At 37.5% G+C, this 18,423-nt stretch overlaps 1 protein-coding gene across 1 annotated transcript; it reads left to right on the top strand.

Moving 5' to 3' along the window:
• Positions 1–1,825: 1,825 nt before the first annotated feature.
• Positions 1,826–11,773, top strand: LOC125025949 (inactive hydroxysteroid dehydrogenase-like protein 1). The gene is made up of 7 exons (XM_047614304.1): positions 1,826–2,103; positions 3,214–3,336; positions 3,610–3,720; positions 5,252–5,472; positions 5,713–5,842; positions 6,787–6,884; positions 10,652–11,773. Exons 1-7 carry the CDS (start codon positions 1,920–1,922, stop codon positions 10,751–10,753), a joined length of 969 nt encoding a protein of 322 aa, XP_047470260.1. The 5' UTR covers positions 1,826–1,919; the 3' UTR covers positions 10,754–11,773.
• The last annotated feature ends 6,650 nt before the right edge of the window (positions 11,774–18,423 follow it).

Raw genomic sequence — 18,423 nt, 5'->3', positions numbered from 1 at the left:
ATATATATATAGACAGATAGATAGATAGATATGTGTGTGTATATATATACATATATATGTATATAAATACATATATATATATATATGTATATGTATATATATGTATATATATATATGAATATATATATATATATATGTATATATATATATATGTATATATATATATGTATATGTATATATATATATATATATATGTATATGTATATATATATGTATATATATATGTATGTATGTGTGTATATGTATATATGTATATATATATATATATATATATATATATATATATATGTATATGTGTGTATATATAAATATATATATATATACATATGTATGTATGTATGTGTATATATACATGTATATGTGTGTATATGTATATATATACATATATATATACAATATATATATATGGGGTTCTGTATGTGTGTATGTATGTGTACATGAACGGGCTTCAATTGATCATGCAGTCCGGAATCTTGCTTTCGCCTTCAAATTTCATTGGGATTCCCAGCTTGGCGGGAAACCTTGGCCATTCCAAATGTCTTCCACCAGTCAAGGGTTTCAGGGGAGCCAATGGCGTTGAAAGGTGGCGAAGTTGCGCTCATGTCTCTTCGTGAAGCAGTTTCACTCTTCATTAGTACAACTGGAATTGCATGTTTTCCTGAATGTGTCCCAGATGAAGGCTCAGATATCTTGGTTCTTGCGAGGCCCAAGCTAGACGAAGGTGCTCTTGACTTGCTTTGCCTTAGCTGCTAGTCCTCGCCCTCGCGGGAATCCTTGGCCCGAGATATCTTCCTGTCTTTGGTGTCATGTTTTTTCTGCTCATGTTCACTCTGTGACTACCCTTCATTATCTCACCATTGTCATTAACCAGCCCCAAATGCATCGAGAATGTCAAAATTCTAAATCATCACATCTCTACTGAAGCAGGGCATCCTTTAAATCCCATTCAGTTCGCTTTATCAGCCTTCCATTTGGGTTTGTATGACAGTTGATTCAGCACTCAATGGGATGAAGGGAATTCCTGGAAATGTGCTTCCGACACCCTCTAAATCACACCCCACAGTTTCCTCCCGAGATCAGGAGCGAATTCCGAAAACACCTCTCATGACATGCTGATGACGAGAAGAGCAGTGTCCGGTGTGTGTGTGTGTGTGTGTGTGTGTGTGTGTGTGTGTGTGTGTGTGTGTGTGTGTGTGTATACGTACATACATGCAGACATTCATACATACACACACACACTAACACACACACACACTAACACACACACACACACTAACACACACACACACTAACACACACACACACACACACACACACACACTAACACACACACACACACTAACACACACACACACTAACACACACACACACACACACACACACACACACACACACACACACACACACACACACACACACACACACACACACACACACACACATATAGATAGATAGGTAGATACAAACATATACATGTGTGCATCAAGTTTTTTGTATTCTATATCAACACAGTTTGTATGCGGCAGCGGAGCGCGCCACTTTGCCAGTCACGTCGGCAGCGAAAATTCCAACTCATCTTCTGCGTCCGATCACAGGAAAGGAAGAACTGGCAACTCACCTTGACCTTTCGAGTAGTCCGATTCGCCAAGTCGGCTTTTTACTCCAATCATCTGACTCTTAATACTTGTGCTTACCTATTCTGGGACTCTTTCAACTATTATTTATTTTCGTTGCTTTTTACGTCTGAATTCACTACACTGAAAATCACATTACTTTTTCTCCCCAGTGAGTTGGCGAATCGGAGGACTCCAGCGCCCTAGTTGAGTTGCCAGTTTCTCCTTTCCCGGAATTGGGGTGAAAAGCGGAGACCCTCGCCAGTTGACGTTCGCAGGAGGAGGTGAAGCTCTAGTCCTGCCGCAATGGGAGACGATACCCCTGACCGAGCCCTCGGGTCGGCCGAAGGCGCCCTGGCCATCGTGGGCATTCTGTATTTGAGCAAACTCGCCATCACCAACGCCTGGGCTATCCTGACTGGCCTGAGAGCGCACGTGTGGTCGAGGCTTTGGAAAAGGAACTTCGTGCAGCGCTACGGCGAGTGGGCGGGTGAGCGGCTCCAGCGCCCGCAGTTTTCTCTCTCGTTCTTGGATTCATTAAGTCGCTCATTCATTCTTTCCCCCCTCCCCTCTCTCTCCATCTCTCTCCCTCGCCCTCCTCTCCCTCCTCTCCCTCCTCTCCCTTGTACCTCCCTCTCTCGACATTTGTTACCGAGGGCGACGCACCCCAGAGGCGAGGCCCTGGAGCTAGGCCATCATGCGAACCCAAAATCCTAATTCAACCTTTCGAACCTTCTAATTATTCCCTAGATAAAGGGGCAGCCCCCCTCCTTTATTGCCAACAACAGATAATGAAGACTAAGAGCTCTGGCTGTGAAGGTCTTGTGGACTAAGTCTCTGAGCGATGATGTGCAACAGATATTTTCATCATATCAAGATAAATTTAAGGCCGGAGCAGCTGTACCTGTGTACTTTATTACTCTATTTCTTATTCCCTATAAGATGGCAGTGTCCATTTCCCTCAATCTTTGTGTGACGCTCATGGTAATATTCATTCTTTCTCTCTTCCATCTCTCCTGTCCATCGCCCTCCTCGCCCTCTGTTCCTAATCCTCTCCTTGTCCTCTCCACTCTCTTCCTCTTCATTGACCTCACCCTCTGTTCTCCCTCACAATCCCTTCTCCCTCCCTCACAGTCCCTTCTCCCTCCCTCACAATCCCTTCTCGCCCTCCCTCACAATCCCTTCTCCCTCCCTCACAATCCCTTCTTGCCCTCCCTCACAATCCCTTCTTGCCCTCCCTCACAATCCCTTCTCCCTCCCTCACAATCCCTTCTTGCCCTCCCTCACAATCCCTTCTTGCCCTCCCTCACAATCCCTTCTTGCCCTCCCTCACAATCCCTTCTTGCCCTCCCTCTTTCTTCTCTCTCTCTCCTTATCATCCTCTCCCATACTTTCCTTTCCTTCATTTTCTTCATCATTATTGCTAAACCAGATTACTTTTATCATGATTTATCATTTCTCAATTGTTTTCTGCCTTGTGTTCTTTCTCATTCATGTTCCCAACAGATCTTTCCCTTTGCCAAGAAGGTCATTTTCTTTTTGAAAATTTGTGACCAGGTAAGCTAGATCTGTAAGGAATTCTGGGAAATCTCTGTTGCAGTGGTTACGGGCTGCACTGATGGGATCGGCAAGGAGTACGCCAAGGAGCTTGCCAAGACCAAGATGAATATTGTCCTCATTTCTCGCACCCAGTCAAAGCTTGAAAAAGTTGCTGCAGAAATAAGTAAGATTTTTCTTCTTGTTTTTTCATTGTTTGATTTCCCCAAGTTGTTGCATGATTTTTATTCAGTCTTAAAAGACATGATTCATTAATATTTGTTGTATATTGAAATGATAGGACATCCAAGATATTATATGGAAATTTTATAGCTTTAAAATAATTTTGGTTATTTTTTATAGTCTGCATCAGTATGCTTGTTTTGGTAAATGTAGTTGCATTATTAATTAAGAGCTGATTTAGGATGCTATTTTTTCTGATTTAATAAAACTTTTACAGGTGAGGAATTTGGCGTGAAGACAGAAATTGTTCGAGCTGACTTTTCAAATGGCCAGCCCATCTATCAGGACATTTCAAAGCATCTTCAAGACAAAGAAATTGGCATCCTAGGTAAGGAACAGAAGATCCAAGGGTAATTCTTTACAGTACGAATGCACTCGTCAGAGACTAACTCCCCAACTTCACGTCACAAATGTTATTCAACATCTTAAATTGCCGTGATTGGGCATGCCCTTTGGGTACTGCCCTCAGCAAACATTGTCTTCACCTCGTTATGCATAGCAAGATAAAGCTGAAACTTGAGAGCACTAAGTGAACTTAGTCTGTGAGCAGTACTTTCCACAGTATTTTTTCCTTATTTGTGGCATTACCGTTCGTGCGTTCAGATTATTTCTTGCGCCGAAGACTGAAGCTTTTTGTCTTCTACAAGTATATTATTTTCCTTCAGTTTGTCCTACCTTGGTGCATCCATACAGTAAAGATTAACTAATCCACTTTCTGTGAATGAGCATTTTAGTTGGAAGAGGAATAAATGTTATTAATATATGTAAGCAGGCATATATTTTACACACACACACCCCCAACACACACACACACACACGTACACACACGTTCACACACGTACACACACGTTCACACACGTACACACACGTACACACACACACACACGTACACACACGTACACACACGTACACACACGTACACACACGTACACACACGTACACACACGTACACACACACGTACACACACACGTACACACACGTACACACACACGTACACACACACGTACACACACACGTACACACACACGTACACACACACGTACACACACATGTACACACACACGTACACACACACACACACACTCACTCACTCACTCACTCACTCACTCACTCACTCACTCACTCACTCACTCACTCACTCACTCACTCACACTGTACCCTATTTGCTCCCCCTCTTTCCCTTTTCACTTCCATACTATTTTACAGATGTTGTACAGCCTTTGACCTCTACATGTAAACATTTGTTCTAATCATCAGCTTATTCTTGCACTTTTTGTTACAATACTTTCTTATTGCTATATGTCTTATGATTGTCTAACACATTGATTTCTTTTAATCATTAACCATTTGTATGATTTTTTTTTTACTGTAATGTCTTGTATATCTTTTGTGAGAAATTATGAATGAATAGGAAATTCTTATGCACTTCTAATATGTGAAGACTGCATAACATTTTATTAATGTTTAAATACAAGGCTTACAAAATTAGTTTTGGAAAGGTTTACCAGACTCTCACAGTGGCCTACAAAGTGAAATTCCATGCTATCTCCTTTATCTTGTAATTTCCTTGACTACCTTCCCTACCTTCCCTTCAAATATATTTGAGACTTGCTGTATCACAGATAGAAGGCCCATTCCAGAAAATTCCACCACATATATATTGACAATATAGAGCTTGGAGTGATTCATTAGGTTACAACAAATTGCCACAATATATATACAACAGAAGTATCTTATCATGAGTGCCACTGAGCATAATTCAAACAATGCAAGGCCAGTGACAGAAACCTAGGTATCTTCTTAATATTTACCATCAATATGAAAATGTTTTAAATCAAAGCAATTACTATTTTTCCAGTAAATAATGTGGGAGTAATGCTTCCCCATCCAATGAAATTTGGAGAAGCATCAGAGTTTGACATCTGGAGTCACGTTAACATCAATGTCGCAGCGATGCTTGCTATGACAAAACTAGTTCTACCTGGAATGGTGTCCCGACACAAGGGTGCCATCATCAACATTGCTTCAATTGCAGGCACACATCCACTACCCCTTATGGGAATCTATGGTGCAACAAAGGTATGTCATTCACACTGAAAAATATAGCAGTGAGACTGTCAAGGGTTGAATCCATTGGCTGTTTATAGTTTATTAAAATTTGAATGGTCATATACATTAAAAAAGTTAACAAGTTAATACCTGTAATAATGAATAATGGTTCATGCAATGATTTCTAGTTTTTCCACAGCATTTTCCACCACCTCCCATAATGTGTATAAGAGGTGAACAGAAATAATAAAATTACACAATCCCTTTCAGGCTTTTGTTGATGACTTCTCCCAGTCACTGGAATGGGAATATCGCAGCTCAGGAATCACAGTTCAGACTGTTAATCCATCTTATGTGTCAACCAACATGACCAGCTTTTCAGATATTGTTCACAAGCAGAGTAAGTAGTTTGTTAGATCTGAATCAGTTTATGGCATGTAAATGTATTAGATTTACTAAATAATCTTTTCTTACATAAGTTTAGCAATGCGTGTAAAAATTATATTAATTTACCTTAAGGCCTGTCCACATAGCTGGGCATGATCGGCGGGCATGAATAGAGATGATGTTACAGGTGGACAAACTACTTTGTAAACAAGTAGTTTCCTTGTTCTCTCGCCAGTGACATCAACTTTACAGTTCCCCTTGATATGCCCACAGACCTTGCCCACCTGTGTGGACAGGCCTAACCTAACCTAACCTAGATGTATGCACTGTCCACTATAGTTTTGTTTTGTCAGTATTGTTAACACACAAATGGTCCCACAGTTCCTTAGTCATCAAGGAGTCAAATTGAAGGAATAAGGTTAACAGGCGAGATAAGTAGTGGACTCCAAGCAACCAAGCACTTGTAGGGCCATCAATTTTCAAACAAGGTTTACAAACTAAGTCACAGTGAGCATGACTTCTATACATACCCTCTTGGCAGCAATAGGATATTTATGATTTATTTTAAGGGTCTTTTAACCCAGAGGGTATTGTTTTATGAAATGCACATATTTTTATTATAGACTTTATAATTATCATAGTGTTATTGACATTGCTCATAGCAATATTAGATAACAGAAAATATGTTTAAATTCATGGAAAAGGGTAAACAGATGAGACGGATAGTACTCGTAATTGGCTCATCTGTGTGTAAAAACAATTAATACATTAATCTCACAGTGGTCATGGCATGTATGTACATGCCCTGCCATGCCATGTACATGGAGTTAATATGATTATTGTTAATGGTCCACATCATAGTTCATATTCACTATATCTAACCTATGATTTTTTTTATTCAGTTGAACATACTGTCTAGATTAGAATATTAATAAGATATGTTTCTTCATCCAAAAGATCCAGCAGTCCCAGCAGCAGCAACATTTGTGTCTCATGCCATTGCAACCATAGGATATACTGGTCGTACAAGTGGGTACTGGATTCATGGAATTATGGTAAGTTTCATTAAGGATGTTATTTAGGAATGTTTGCTTTTTTTTTTTTTTTTCTCATCATTATTATTATTGTTTTTTTGTTGTTGTTGTTGTTGTTGTTATTGTTATCATCATAATTCCTCATTATTGTATTATGATCATTGTTTTATGTTTTGCTATTAACATTACTATTTTGTTTTTTGACATACAGAATCTGGATAAAAGAACTTTATTCATTCACAGTCACTACGCACGGAGTATGTACAATATTGCATTAACTTTCATTGCTAATATTCTATATGTAGGTCAGCAAAATTTTTTCCAAGCTCTTTCACTTTCATTAACCCAATGCTGCCAGGGAAAATGAACAAAAAATGGGGAAAATGCTGTGCCTATTTTCTATATTTGTTTGTGAAATGTCTGCCCATAGATGGCTCTGCTAGTGCTTAGCTACAAAGGAGTCAATTAGTAGACCTTGTGACCTTACCTGATTTGAATTGGCAGAAAAAACATATTTTTTACTAGTGCTATGAATATCGATAGTGTTATTTTTATTATAAACATTATAATTATTATAATGTTTTTTTAATATTAGTAACAGCAAAATAAGATAACGTAAAATATTTCATAAATCAAAGACGGGCAGTACTTGTAAGTGGCTCATTGGTGACTTAATACAAGTATAGCCATCTATGAGTAAAAACAATCAAACAAGTACTAACAGTGGGCATAGCACGTGTCTACCCGTCTGCAAGGGGTTAAAGATGATAGTGAATATAAAGTAGAAGTTCTCCTTTTAGGTCATTGGCTTTCTCTGGATGTGCTCAAGCATTGTTCACTCAGTAGTTACTAGACATGGTTTGTTTGATATTTATTTGTTTATTGCTCATTAATTATACATAGATCTTGAACACCAGGCTATTGAAAAGTCTGATTGATTTCTGTAAGATTTGCTTAGAAGTTTCCCCCCTTTACTCAAAGTAAAGAATAAAAAACACACTGAAGTCCCTTTCATTTGATAAAATTTATATATTCAGTCACAGAAGGTAATTTTATTGTGCCAAAAACTTCATGGTTGCAGATAAGAACATCAAAGAGGAAAATATACAGGTTGCTAACTTAAGAGTTTTTTCAAATAGGTTGGAAGCTCTTATGAGATTTTGTAACATCCTGACAGATGAGTCTATCATTTAGATAATTAATTCCATTTATTGGAAAAAACAAGCAAATGTATGGATACAATTGTGTTGTAATATTTTTAGGCACTTGTTTCACTATACACACCATGTTTGCAAAGCTGAAAAAGAAAGCTTGCAAGAAAACAAGTACAGAATATAATAAGTTAAAGAAAAAGAAGTAAGAAAAACAACAGGAATAATGTCGCTCAGCTTGGCTCCGGCAGCACGCTCCCTCCCTCAACTCCCACACTTTAGCTGTGAGTCTTGTCACATGACAAAATATGAAGTTAAAAAAGAAAGAAGGAAAAAAAATGGCTGGAAAAGAGTAGACCCAATGGACTAATCTGCAAAGAAGGCAATAGGAACTAGGGCCCTTTAGCATGTCTGTGGGAATGTCAAGGAGAAGGAATGTGCTGCTGGCTAAAACAAACCAGGAATTATTACTTCTTATGATCCCCAGTAGTGAGGTTTCTTGAAATTAGTCATATAGATGTAAAGAAAATAAATTTGTGTGACAAAAGGTCATTCATTGCAAAAGGCAGCCCGTAAGAATGGGTATTTATGGCAGTTAGTCCATGTTAGATGTGCATAAAATATGATGGGCAGTGGGGTGATGTGCAAAATTCTGCAACTCAGCACTCAAGATTATCCTCAATGTAAACTGTATTAAAAAAAAAAAAAATCTGTTCCATTTAATTTTGCTGAGTAAATTACCTGTTACAAAACATTTTTTGTTAGGTTAACAAATGAATTAGGGAAAAAATTGGTGCAAATGCATAATTGTCAGCAGAATTCTGACTTTGTGGCACGTATGAGTAATGTTGGGGTAAAGTGGCATATATGCTGTTTAATCAAGGGAATGTTATGGATCATGTTATGAAATAGCATATTTTGGGGAATATTTCTTTCTCCCTTTTCTTTTTCTTTCTTTCTCTTTCTTTCTTTCTTTCTTTCTTTCTTTCTTTCTTTCTTTCTTTCTTTCTTTCTTTCTTTCTTTCTTTCTTCTTTCTTTCTTTCTTTCTTCTTTCTTTTCTTTCTTTCTTTCTTTCTTTCTTCTTCTTTTCTTTCTTTCTTTCTTCTTCTTTTCTTTCTTTCTTTCTTCCTTCTTTTCTTTCTTTCTTTCTTCCTTCTTTTCTTTCTTTCTTTCTTCTTTTTTTCTTTTTTCTTTCTTCCTTCTTTTCTTTCTTTCTTTCTTCTTTTTTTCCTTTTTTTCTTTCTTCCTTCTTTTCTTTCTTTCTTTCTTCTTTTCTTTCTTTCTTTCTTCTTCTTTCTTTCTTTCTTTCTTCTTTTCTTTCTTTCTTTCTTCCTTCTTTTCTTTCTTTCTTCCTTCTTTTCTTTCTTTCTTTCTTACTTTCTCTCTCTCTACTAGAGATGATCGGTAGTTATATATTTATTGAACTTTATTGTTTAATATTAAGATGAGTTGGATCATATATATAATTGATATATAATATGTCCTAAATGAGTGATGCCATAATGTCATGACATCTCTCTCACTCACAACAATGACAGCTTTAACCCCTTCAAGACAGGGCACGTCTCTAGACGTCATAACAAACCACTCGAAATGTGGCGTGCGGCTGTATGCTGCGGTGACGCACCAAAGTGCTATGAGGCAGTGATTCAGCTTGATGTACCAAATTCTCGTGCTCAGAGTTGGCACGTTGCCATTGATCGCCAGAGCGTTGTTTTTTTTTTTTGTTTTTTTTTTTAGTTTTCTTCACCTGTCACCAAGGGGTTAACAGTTCAGCCCCAAACTTGCAATTCTATTTTTATGTGAATTTCTATTTTGGTCAGTATATAGATAATCTTAATACAGGTATCAGGGGCTTTGCAAACATTCCATATTAAAATGATGTCCTTTTTATTTTAAAAATTTAGTTCAGATCATTTTCGAACTTCAGGGAAAATATTAAGCCAGGAATAAATATCAGTAAAAGTAGAGGATTACTCAATCAGCAGTAATCCTGCTGATTGAGAAGACTGTCACTTCTATATTGATATATACCTGTAATTTGAATACTTGAACAATATATAATGAAAGGCTCTAAGAATTTGATTTTTGGAGCTCCAGTTTTAAATTTTCCTGTCTTTTTTTAATTTATTTTCTTCTTTTTCAATAATGATGATAATTTTTGAAAACCACTTTTTTTTTTCTCTTCTTTTCTTTTCTTTTTTTGTGGTACAGTTATTTCATTACTCCTTGTTAAGATGTGGAATTGCCCCAGTAGTGGCATAATGATCTATAACTAAACAGCCATTCATATGGTATTAGTGACATGAGTACTTGGAAAATATGCCAAATGTCATAATGGTAGACAACAACTTCTTTCTCTCATTTTCACAGCACCTGCCCCTCAAGCCAAATTTTTTCATGTTCATATATTGATATCTGGTTACTAAAGGAGAATGTTTCCAAATTAGAGAGTAATGTTTTCAGAATCTGGAGCAGCAGCATTACTCCTGACATTTTGCTTTCCTTTTTTCTCCATTTCCTCTTCCAGAGGTGGTTTCCTTGTCTTTGTCTTTACCATTTTCTTGTCACCCTCTTTTTTGCTGTTCAGTTTATTAAGTAACCTCAGTTCATTTATGCATCCTCTCTCATTGCAGAAACATGCTTCAGAAAATTACTGCCCAAAGTGGCTCTTCATGTTCAGCATGTATATGTGGAATCTCCTCTTGCTACACAATCTGAAAGAGAACAAGGAATGAAGCAGTGAAGGACAATGAAAAGAATGCAGCACTTTTTATATTTTTCCACTTTAGTAAATTGCTCTTTTCATTTATATAATGTATATTTCAAATTTTAGCCCCGCCCCCCCTCTTTTTTGTTCTCTCTTATAATAGTTTTGGTATTATGTTGTTAGTGCAGCTTTGTGTGAGTGTAATATTTGATTCTTCATTTTTAATACAAATCTGTTCTCTGTCAATTTGTTAGTTAAAGCAATTGTTTTATTTTAAATGAGATACATTGTGTCCTCAGTATTCATGATTCATCAATTCAGAAAAGACTGACAAAAACTGAAACAATGTTTCCCTCAAGAAATAATGTAAATCCAATTAATTCATTCCAGACACCCATAAATATTTCTAAATGATACATTTTAAAGATAATAACTATAGTTTTACATACAGAAAACAATGAAAAATAGATATAAATGACTAATGAAAGGGATAAATGAACATTTAACATCATTTTTACCTTTATTGAAAACTCTATTTGGTATATGTAAAAGGTCGAGGTGGGGAGAGGTTATTGTTTGGAAGGGGAATCCCCCTCCATAAGGTATCAGGTATCAAGGCCTGACTCACAAACACATAGAGTGCTTTGTGCAGGTGCTTGATTCTAGGAAATGAGTGGCTGAGTTACACAGGCAGGTGTATGAGCTTGGTATGGTTCATTTTCATCTATGCAGAATATGCTATGTATGAAAACGGACAAAATTTAAACGAAAAAAGTCATCGAAAACAATCATAAAAAACTAGGGCATCTGAAAACTGAGGTTTTACTGTATCCTCTAATGATTATACACAATTGCATTATCATGCATTTATCTATCTATAATTCTGAGGCTCCAGCTTAATGAAATTGTATTTATAGAAATTAAGTAGACTAGCCAAGAAAAAAATCTAACTGTATAAATAGTAAATTCAATAAGGTATAGGTTTTTTTTTATTTATCTTGTGTTGTTAAATGGAATATTTTATTAAATAACCTTGTTGTAATAGAAATGTTGTTTTCATTTACCTTATACTTTTTTGGCTCTCATTTGATTTTCTGTTTTTGATTACTGTATTTGAGAATGGAAGATTATAGTGCAAGAGACATGCACTGTCCAAAGTAGTGTTTTTATCTATGAATCTTGTTTAGAAATAGTTGGCGCCACAAGCACCCCCCCCCCCTTCCCCCATCCTTTGCCTGTTGTCATGGGGTGGCTTAGGAGACGGAGACTAGGACCCAGTGTAGGGGATCACCCTTACCTTGGACCATAGCCCTTGCCTCAACTAATTTTGCATGGTCTTTTCTCCTCCCTCTTTCCTTTTCCTTCTCTTCCCCATCCCCTTCTGTTCAGTTCCTAAGAAGTGAGAGCCATGCTGAAAGGATAAAAGACTGGCTTTGTGTCAGTCATGAACAGCCTCTAGAAGCCATGAGCACCATATTCCCTTGGTTAACTGTCTAGCCCTTACCCCTCATGCAGAACCTGAAGGGTAGACCATTTCTTCTCACCATTTATTTCAGGCTAACCAATGCCATGACAATTTCATACCCTTGTTAAGTGCATTAAGGCTTGCTCTTTCATCAACTAGCCTATTTGATTTTATTTCATTGGTTTCCTGACCCCAGCCTCTCCTTTGACCACAGATACTAATACCCTTTTTTTGCTGTCAACTCTGTCCACTCCAAATCAAACACCCCAAGTCAATACTCAACCTTCAGAATACACCCCTTCCTCTCTCCCAACATCTTCTAGGCTATCTCCTACCGCACAGTCTTCTCTCTCTACACCTCCCTCCTTATTACTACTCTTCATCATTATTGTCCTCCTCCCAACTTCCTCTCTCCATACCACCACATCTTCCTTCCCCCCTCGTCCTTCTACTGCTTCTTCCTCTACAAATCTTTAGAGTACCCTTTTTGGCCCAGCAAGTAGGATCTATTCTTTGTAATTCCCCCTTCAGCCCCATACTCTCACAATACCCTTCTCTTCAAACAACATCTCCCAAAAAAGTAGACAGTTTCCTTTCACAGGCATTCCAATCATTCACGCCTTGTTACAGTTACATCCGAGTCCCAAGCTTGTGCATTATCTACCCTGACTGATGTCACTGGCAACCTATTCCTGCCCAACCCCAATCCTCCCTTAATATTTGTACCAGAACTGTTTCCATCTCTGACTAATTGTCCTGTTTACAAGGACTGGTCAGTGTGTGAAATCAGCTTGCTTGCATGCCTCATTGATTATGATGCAGTGGCTGTCTAGTGCTACACTATTCCTCCCAGAGGCCAAACTAGACCTCACTCTTTGTGAGGCCAGATGAAGCATACCAATGAGGTTTTTCTTTCTATCTATTCCAGAACTGCATTTCGCTCTGATCCCTTCCCATCTTCAAAAGAAGTCTCGGCATCTCCCCCACTATCTCTTCCCTCTACTCTGAAACATTCTACCTCTACTGCCTTTCTCCCCAAGTCAAATTCTTTTTCCAGTCTAAATCCAGATACTTCAATCTCTACCACTTTCCCTGGTGCCTCCCCTTCCTCCTCCTCACCCTACCTGTTGCCCCAGACAATATAAACATTCCACTCCATCTTCTACCATATTCTCTCCTACACCCACCTCTCTGTCTGCTCATCGGACATCTATTACCTCTTCCGCACCACATAAGAAAACTTTTCTCCCCACCCAGCTTTCCTCCAGAAACTCATGAGACATCCTAAACTTCCAAAGAGAATGCTTTACTCCCTCATCCACCCTTTAATCCCTCTATTCTTATTCATTCTACATTTAAAGTATTTGCCAATATCCATCCCCCTCTTCCTCAAGTTCTCATACCCCACTCTCTCCCACTCTCTTCTGGATCCCTCCCCTCTTGACAGTCTTCCCTATACTTCACCACCTTCCCCTGTTCCCTAATCTCATTCACTGATTAGTTCCCTACTTCTACATCTAACACATTTTTTCCTAATTGTTAACTCATTTCCACACTTTTTGCCACAATACTTTACCATAGAGCTCTATGACCTTTGATATCTAGCACATTTATTTCTTCTAATAACCCCTCAGATCCGGTTGCTTCACAGCAATTACACGGCCAGTAATCCGTGCATTAGGTTTATGCGAGTGTCCACTCTGCCTGGTGCATACAAACACTCATGTGCAGTGTCAGGTCTGTATGTCTACTATATGCAGTGTTATTTATCTTTTTATGCATAAGCATTTTTTGCATTTTTGCCATTTTCCAATGTCCATATTTGTCATTTAATTTGCATTATCCAGATGGTAATAGATTGTTTTCTTTGCATGGACTCCACATTATCTCTCCAGTTTGTCTACAATTCAGTGCAAGAAAAAAAAAAATAGCATTATGTTATGTGTGTCTTTTTTACATATCAAATTTTCTGTAATGCAACCTGCACAGCTAGTCACAGCACCAGGAATACAATGCTGAGCATGGAAGTGGTGACCTCCATGGAGCCAGCACTCTTCCATCATGCCTCACAAAAATTACATTCCACACTCATTTATCAATGGGGATGATGCAAAATTGCCAAGTGAGTCAAATCACCATCCCTAGAGGTTTGTGCATTTGTGGTGGGTGCTCCCCCCCAATCCCTTGCCCGTTGTTGTCGTGGGGGGGCTTAGGAGGCGGAGAACTCCCCAACCTTGGGACTCAGCCCTCGACTCAACAAATTTTGCATTGTCTTTTTTTTTTTTTTTTTTCTCCCCCTCCTACTTTTTCCTTTCTGTCCCTTCACCAACCCCTTCTACTATCCACTTCCTAAGGTGTGAGAGCCGTGCTAAAAGGATGAAAGGCTGACTTTGTGCCAGTCCTGAACGGCCTGAGGGAGCCATGGGCATGGTATTCCCCTGCTTTAGTTGTCTAGCCCTTACCCCTCAAGCGACCCTGAAGGGTGGACCGTTTCTCTCCCCAACATACTCCAGCCTTATCATGGCCAACAATTAATAACCTTTAACCATTAACCATACCATTATTAGAGGCAATGAGCTTGCCTCTTCATCAAATAGCTCTACTAATTCAAACTCGCCCGATTCCCTGACCCAAGGCTCTCCTTTGACCACGGCTCTGAACACTACAACTAATACCCCCTCCTCAATGCCGACTAGTACAGTATCCACCCTAATCAACACCCCAGGAGACATTTCTACTCCCAACATGCTCAACTTCAACAACTATACCCCCACAACCTTCTTCATCAACTACCCCATCCTCCCTTATACTACCTTACAACCTTATTGTCCACCTCCCCATAACACTACGCCCCTCAACACTACTCCCTCTTCCACATGCCCCCGTCCTTCTACTACCCCCATCTCTACAAAATTCTTAAATAATCTATTTAGCCCAGCCAAATAGGACCGATTTTCGTGATCCCTCCCACAACTTCTCACACTTTCTGCTTTGAGAACCTGTTTTAATTCCTCAAATGCATATACATCCTTCACTTGATCTAACCCCTATACATTACCTTACCCAACCTTAACCCATTTACTCGTCAATTCCTTTGCCCAACTTTGACAACTAATCACTAACTCAACCACCCTTCACTACCATTTACTTTAGTGCTACATGACCTTAGATGTCTAGCACATTTATTTTGCTTTTAACCATTAACCATTGTGGTGGGTGCTTCCTGTCACCCCAGCCCTCAGCCTAAACACTCACAATGGCAAGTTGGCATCATCCAGCCCACAGCCAGATTTTCCCATGACAGCATGCTCACATCACCCACCCCTGTGAGCCATCCTACAGGGAGGACACTATTTCCATGCTCAGGATCCTATTCCTGCCAGCCATGAGATATTAACATTTCAGAGAGGAGATAAGAAATCTATGTACTGAACATGAGTATTCATGTGGGTGGAGCCTGCAAGCCCTTTACCCCCCCCCCCCCCCCAGAATCCAAAGAGTTCGGTAAATTACTGATATTGTTGAAATACGACATCAGCACCAGTGTGAGCACAAATATGAATAAACTAAAATCATAGTGGACATGGCACAAATGTGCATGCCATCCGAGCATCACCATGGTTAATTGTCAATATCACTTTGAATGAGGGAGATAAAAATTACTTCTAGGTTTGAATGATTGGTTAATGGCTATTACTGCCTTTGTCAGTTTTAAAATATCACATATTGTGGTATTTTTTTTTTTTTTATTCTTTGTCTCCCTTTCTCTTCATTATTCTTAAACTTTCTGATGATAGCCACAAAATGGCAAATCATGAAAAACAAGGAACTTTCAAGAAAGCCACTGTTCTATGATAAGTAGTAGCATATAAACAGGCAAAATATTTACATCCCTATGTGCAAGGAAACAAAGTAAACAAGAAAAAACACAAAATTGTGTTTTTACTTGATGAGGATACATGATAAATACAAATTGAACACTAATTACATCCACAAAAATGGTATGGTGGTGATGTGAAGACATGCAATTTTTTATTCATAAATGTTCATAATGTTTTATTCATATGAAATTGTGCTAAGGAAAAGCTAAACTTTCCTCAAAATGTCAAATTTCCTGTCAATACAAATATTTGGGACTCAACTTTGGCAACAGGAGACAATTGCAATGCCTGATTTTCCCACAGCTAGTAATAGAAAAATAAATTTGGCTAATGCAACCTGTAACATATTGTGTATTCCATAGAGATCAGTATGATTCAGTGACAAATAGGTTTTAAACCATTTAATAAAATGAACTAGAATAATACATGTCTTTTCTTAATTTGCAGTCTGTAATACAGAAACCATTTATAAGCTGATTTTATCATTCAACATTAATGAATATTATCTTATATACAAAATTTTGCTTGAATCACTATATATATTTTTGCCAAGATATATATTACAGAAAAATATTAAAAAACCCAGGTTATATTCTAAAATGATAAAACTTATGAGTAACAAACTCTGACAAATGTTTCCATACTTTTAAAATATTTACATAAATCAGTGTTTCATATGTCTCATTAGTTTCCTTTTGTACACAAATACTACAATAAATGTGTATAGATATCTTCCACAAGCTTCATTAATAGTTTTAAAATGCAGTATAAAAAAATTGAAAGTCAAAGAACATTGAACAATTAAAATTCTCTCTTGGAAAATCATGCCACTTTTCAGTTTCACTATAATCTCATCAAACTTTTTTCATGTCTGTACCATTGTCACTCAAATCAGTGTCATAAAAACTAAGAGCAAACTAAAGTTTACATGAATTTTCTACCATATAGTCTAACCTTATATAAGTAATCTGGATAATTTCTGCCTTAACAATATTAGGTAGATTGATTCTACATTTCAAACTTATGAAACTTTAAAATTGCACTTTGTATCTTTGAAATTGTAATTAAAAAATAATAAAACTTAGTGATTAGACAAACCATACTAAAAGATATGCAGCTGATATTTGATATTTGATTTGCAAAAGATAATCATAAATATAATACCAGGACACTATAATATTTACATATATCCTATCCTGTCAGTCCATGTCTGTACACTTTACGACAAAAATAAAGGTTTATTAATATATCCCATACCCTTATCAACTACTGCAACAAGTTAAAAAAAAATAAAAATCAAAAATACATACCTTTAAATGGCTTTTACATGGCTACTTAAAACTACCTAAGTGGATACATACAAAGTTTACAAAAGAAATACAAATAGTTTCTTATGGAAAATTCATATTCATTCATAAAATAAGTATATTATTACCAGAAGCTCTCATCTCTGTAAATACATTTTCCTGCTACCCCTTAAAGAAAGAAAAAATACATAATCAATTCATGGAAGACTATAAATATCAACAATAAATTCATGATTCTACTATTTTCTATTTGATCTTTCGCTTGTGTGAATATCATATGCCTTGATCTTTTCTTTTATGTTATTGGTATTTTCCCTTACATCCTTGCCATATAAATCTTACAGATCAACACCTTATAAAGTAATCAATAAATTACCATTTCAACTTGCTCCAAGAGCAATTAAAACTCAATACACCAAAAGTTCCCCTCCTTGACATAACACCTAATGTAATAGAAATTTACATTGAAACACTAATCTAGATTGAAATGGAATATACAAATGGTATAATATGAATGTCGCATACTCAAGCTGAAAATGGATAACATGAACTCACATCACGCAGACACAAGTGCTGGTGTGTGCTCAACAATATCAAAAAGACTATGATTCCTATAAGAGAACTGCTGAAATATGCATAAATACACACACAGACATATATATCTAACTTTCAAGTGATAATGATGAAGCAAAGTCATAACAACTGGTGCGGATGGGAATGGGATGAGAAACAAAGGTTTACATCACAACACTTTAGGATCTGCAAATGCTCTTCCAATCTTCTATAACTTGGACTTAAAGCTGGTTATTAAGAACTGGCAATATGGAACTTTTTTTCTTTTCTTTTTTTATCTCCCACTCACTCACTCACTCACTCACTCACTCACTCACTCACTCACTCACTCACTCACTCACTCACTCACTCACTCACTCACTCACTGTGTGTGTGTGGGGGGGAGTGAGTGTGAGAGTAAGAGTGAGAGTGACTGACAGTAAGTGTGAGTACTAGTGTTAGTGTTAGTGTGTGTTGCTTTATATATAGATAG

This window comes from Penaeus chinensis, chromosome 5, assembly GCF_019202785.1.
Source record: "Penaeus chinensis breed Huanghai No. 1 chromosome 5, ASM1920278v2, whole genome shotgun sequence".
NCBI lineage: Eukaryota > Metazoa > Arthropoda > Malacostraca > Decapoda > Penaeidae > Penaeus > Penaeus chinensis.
Note: the sequence above shows the minus strand (reverse complement) of the source record. Positions and strands in the feature narration are given on the sequence as shown.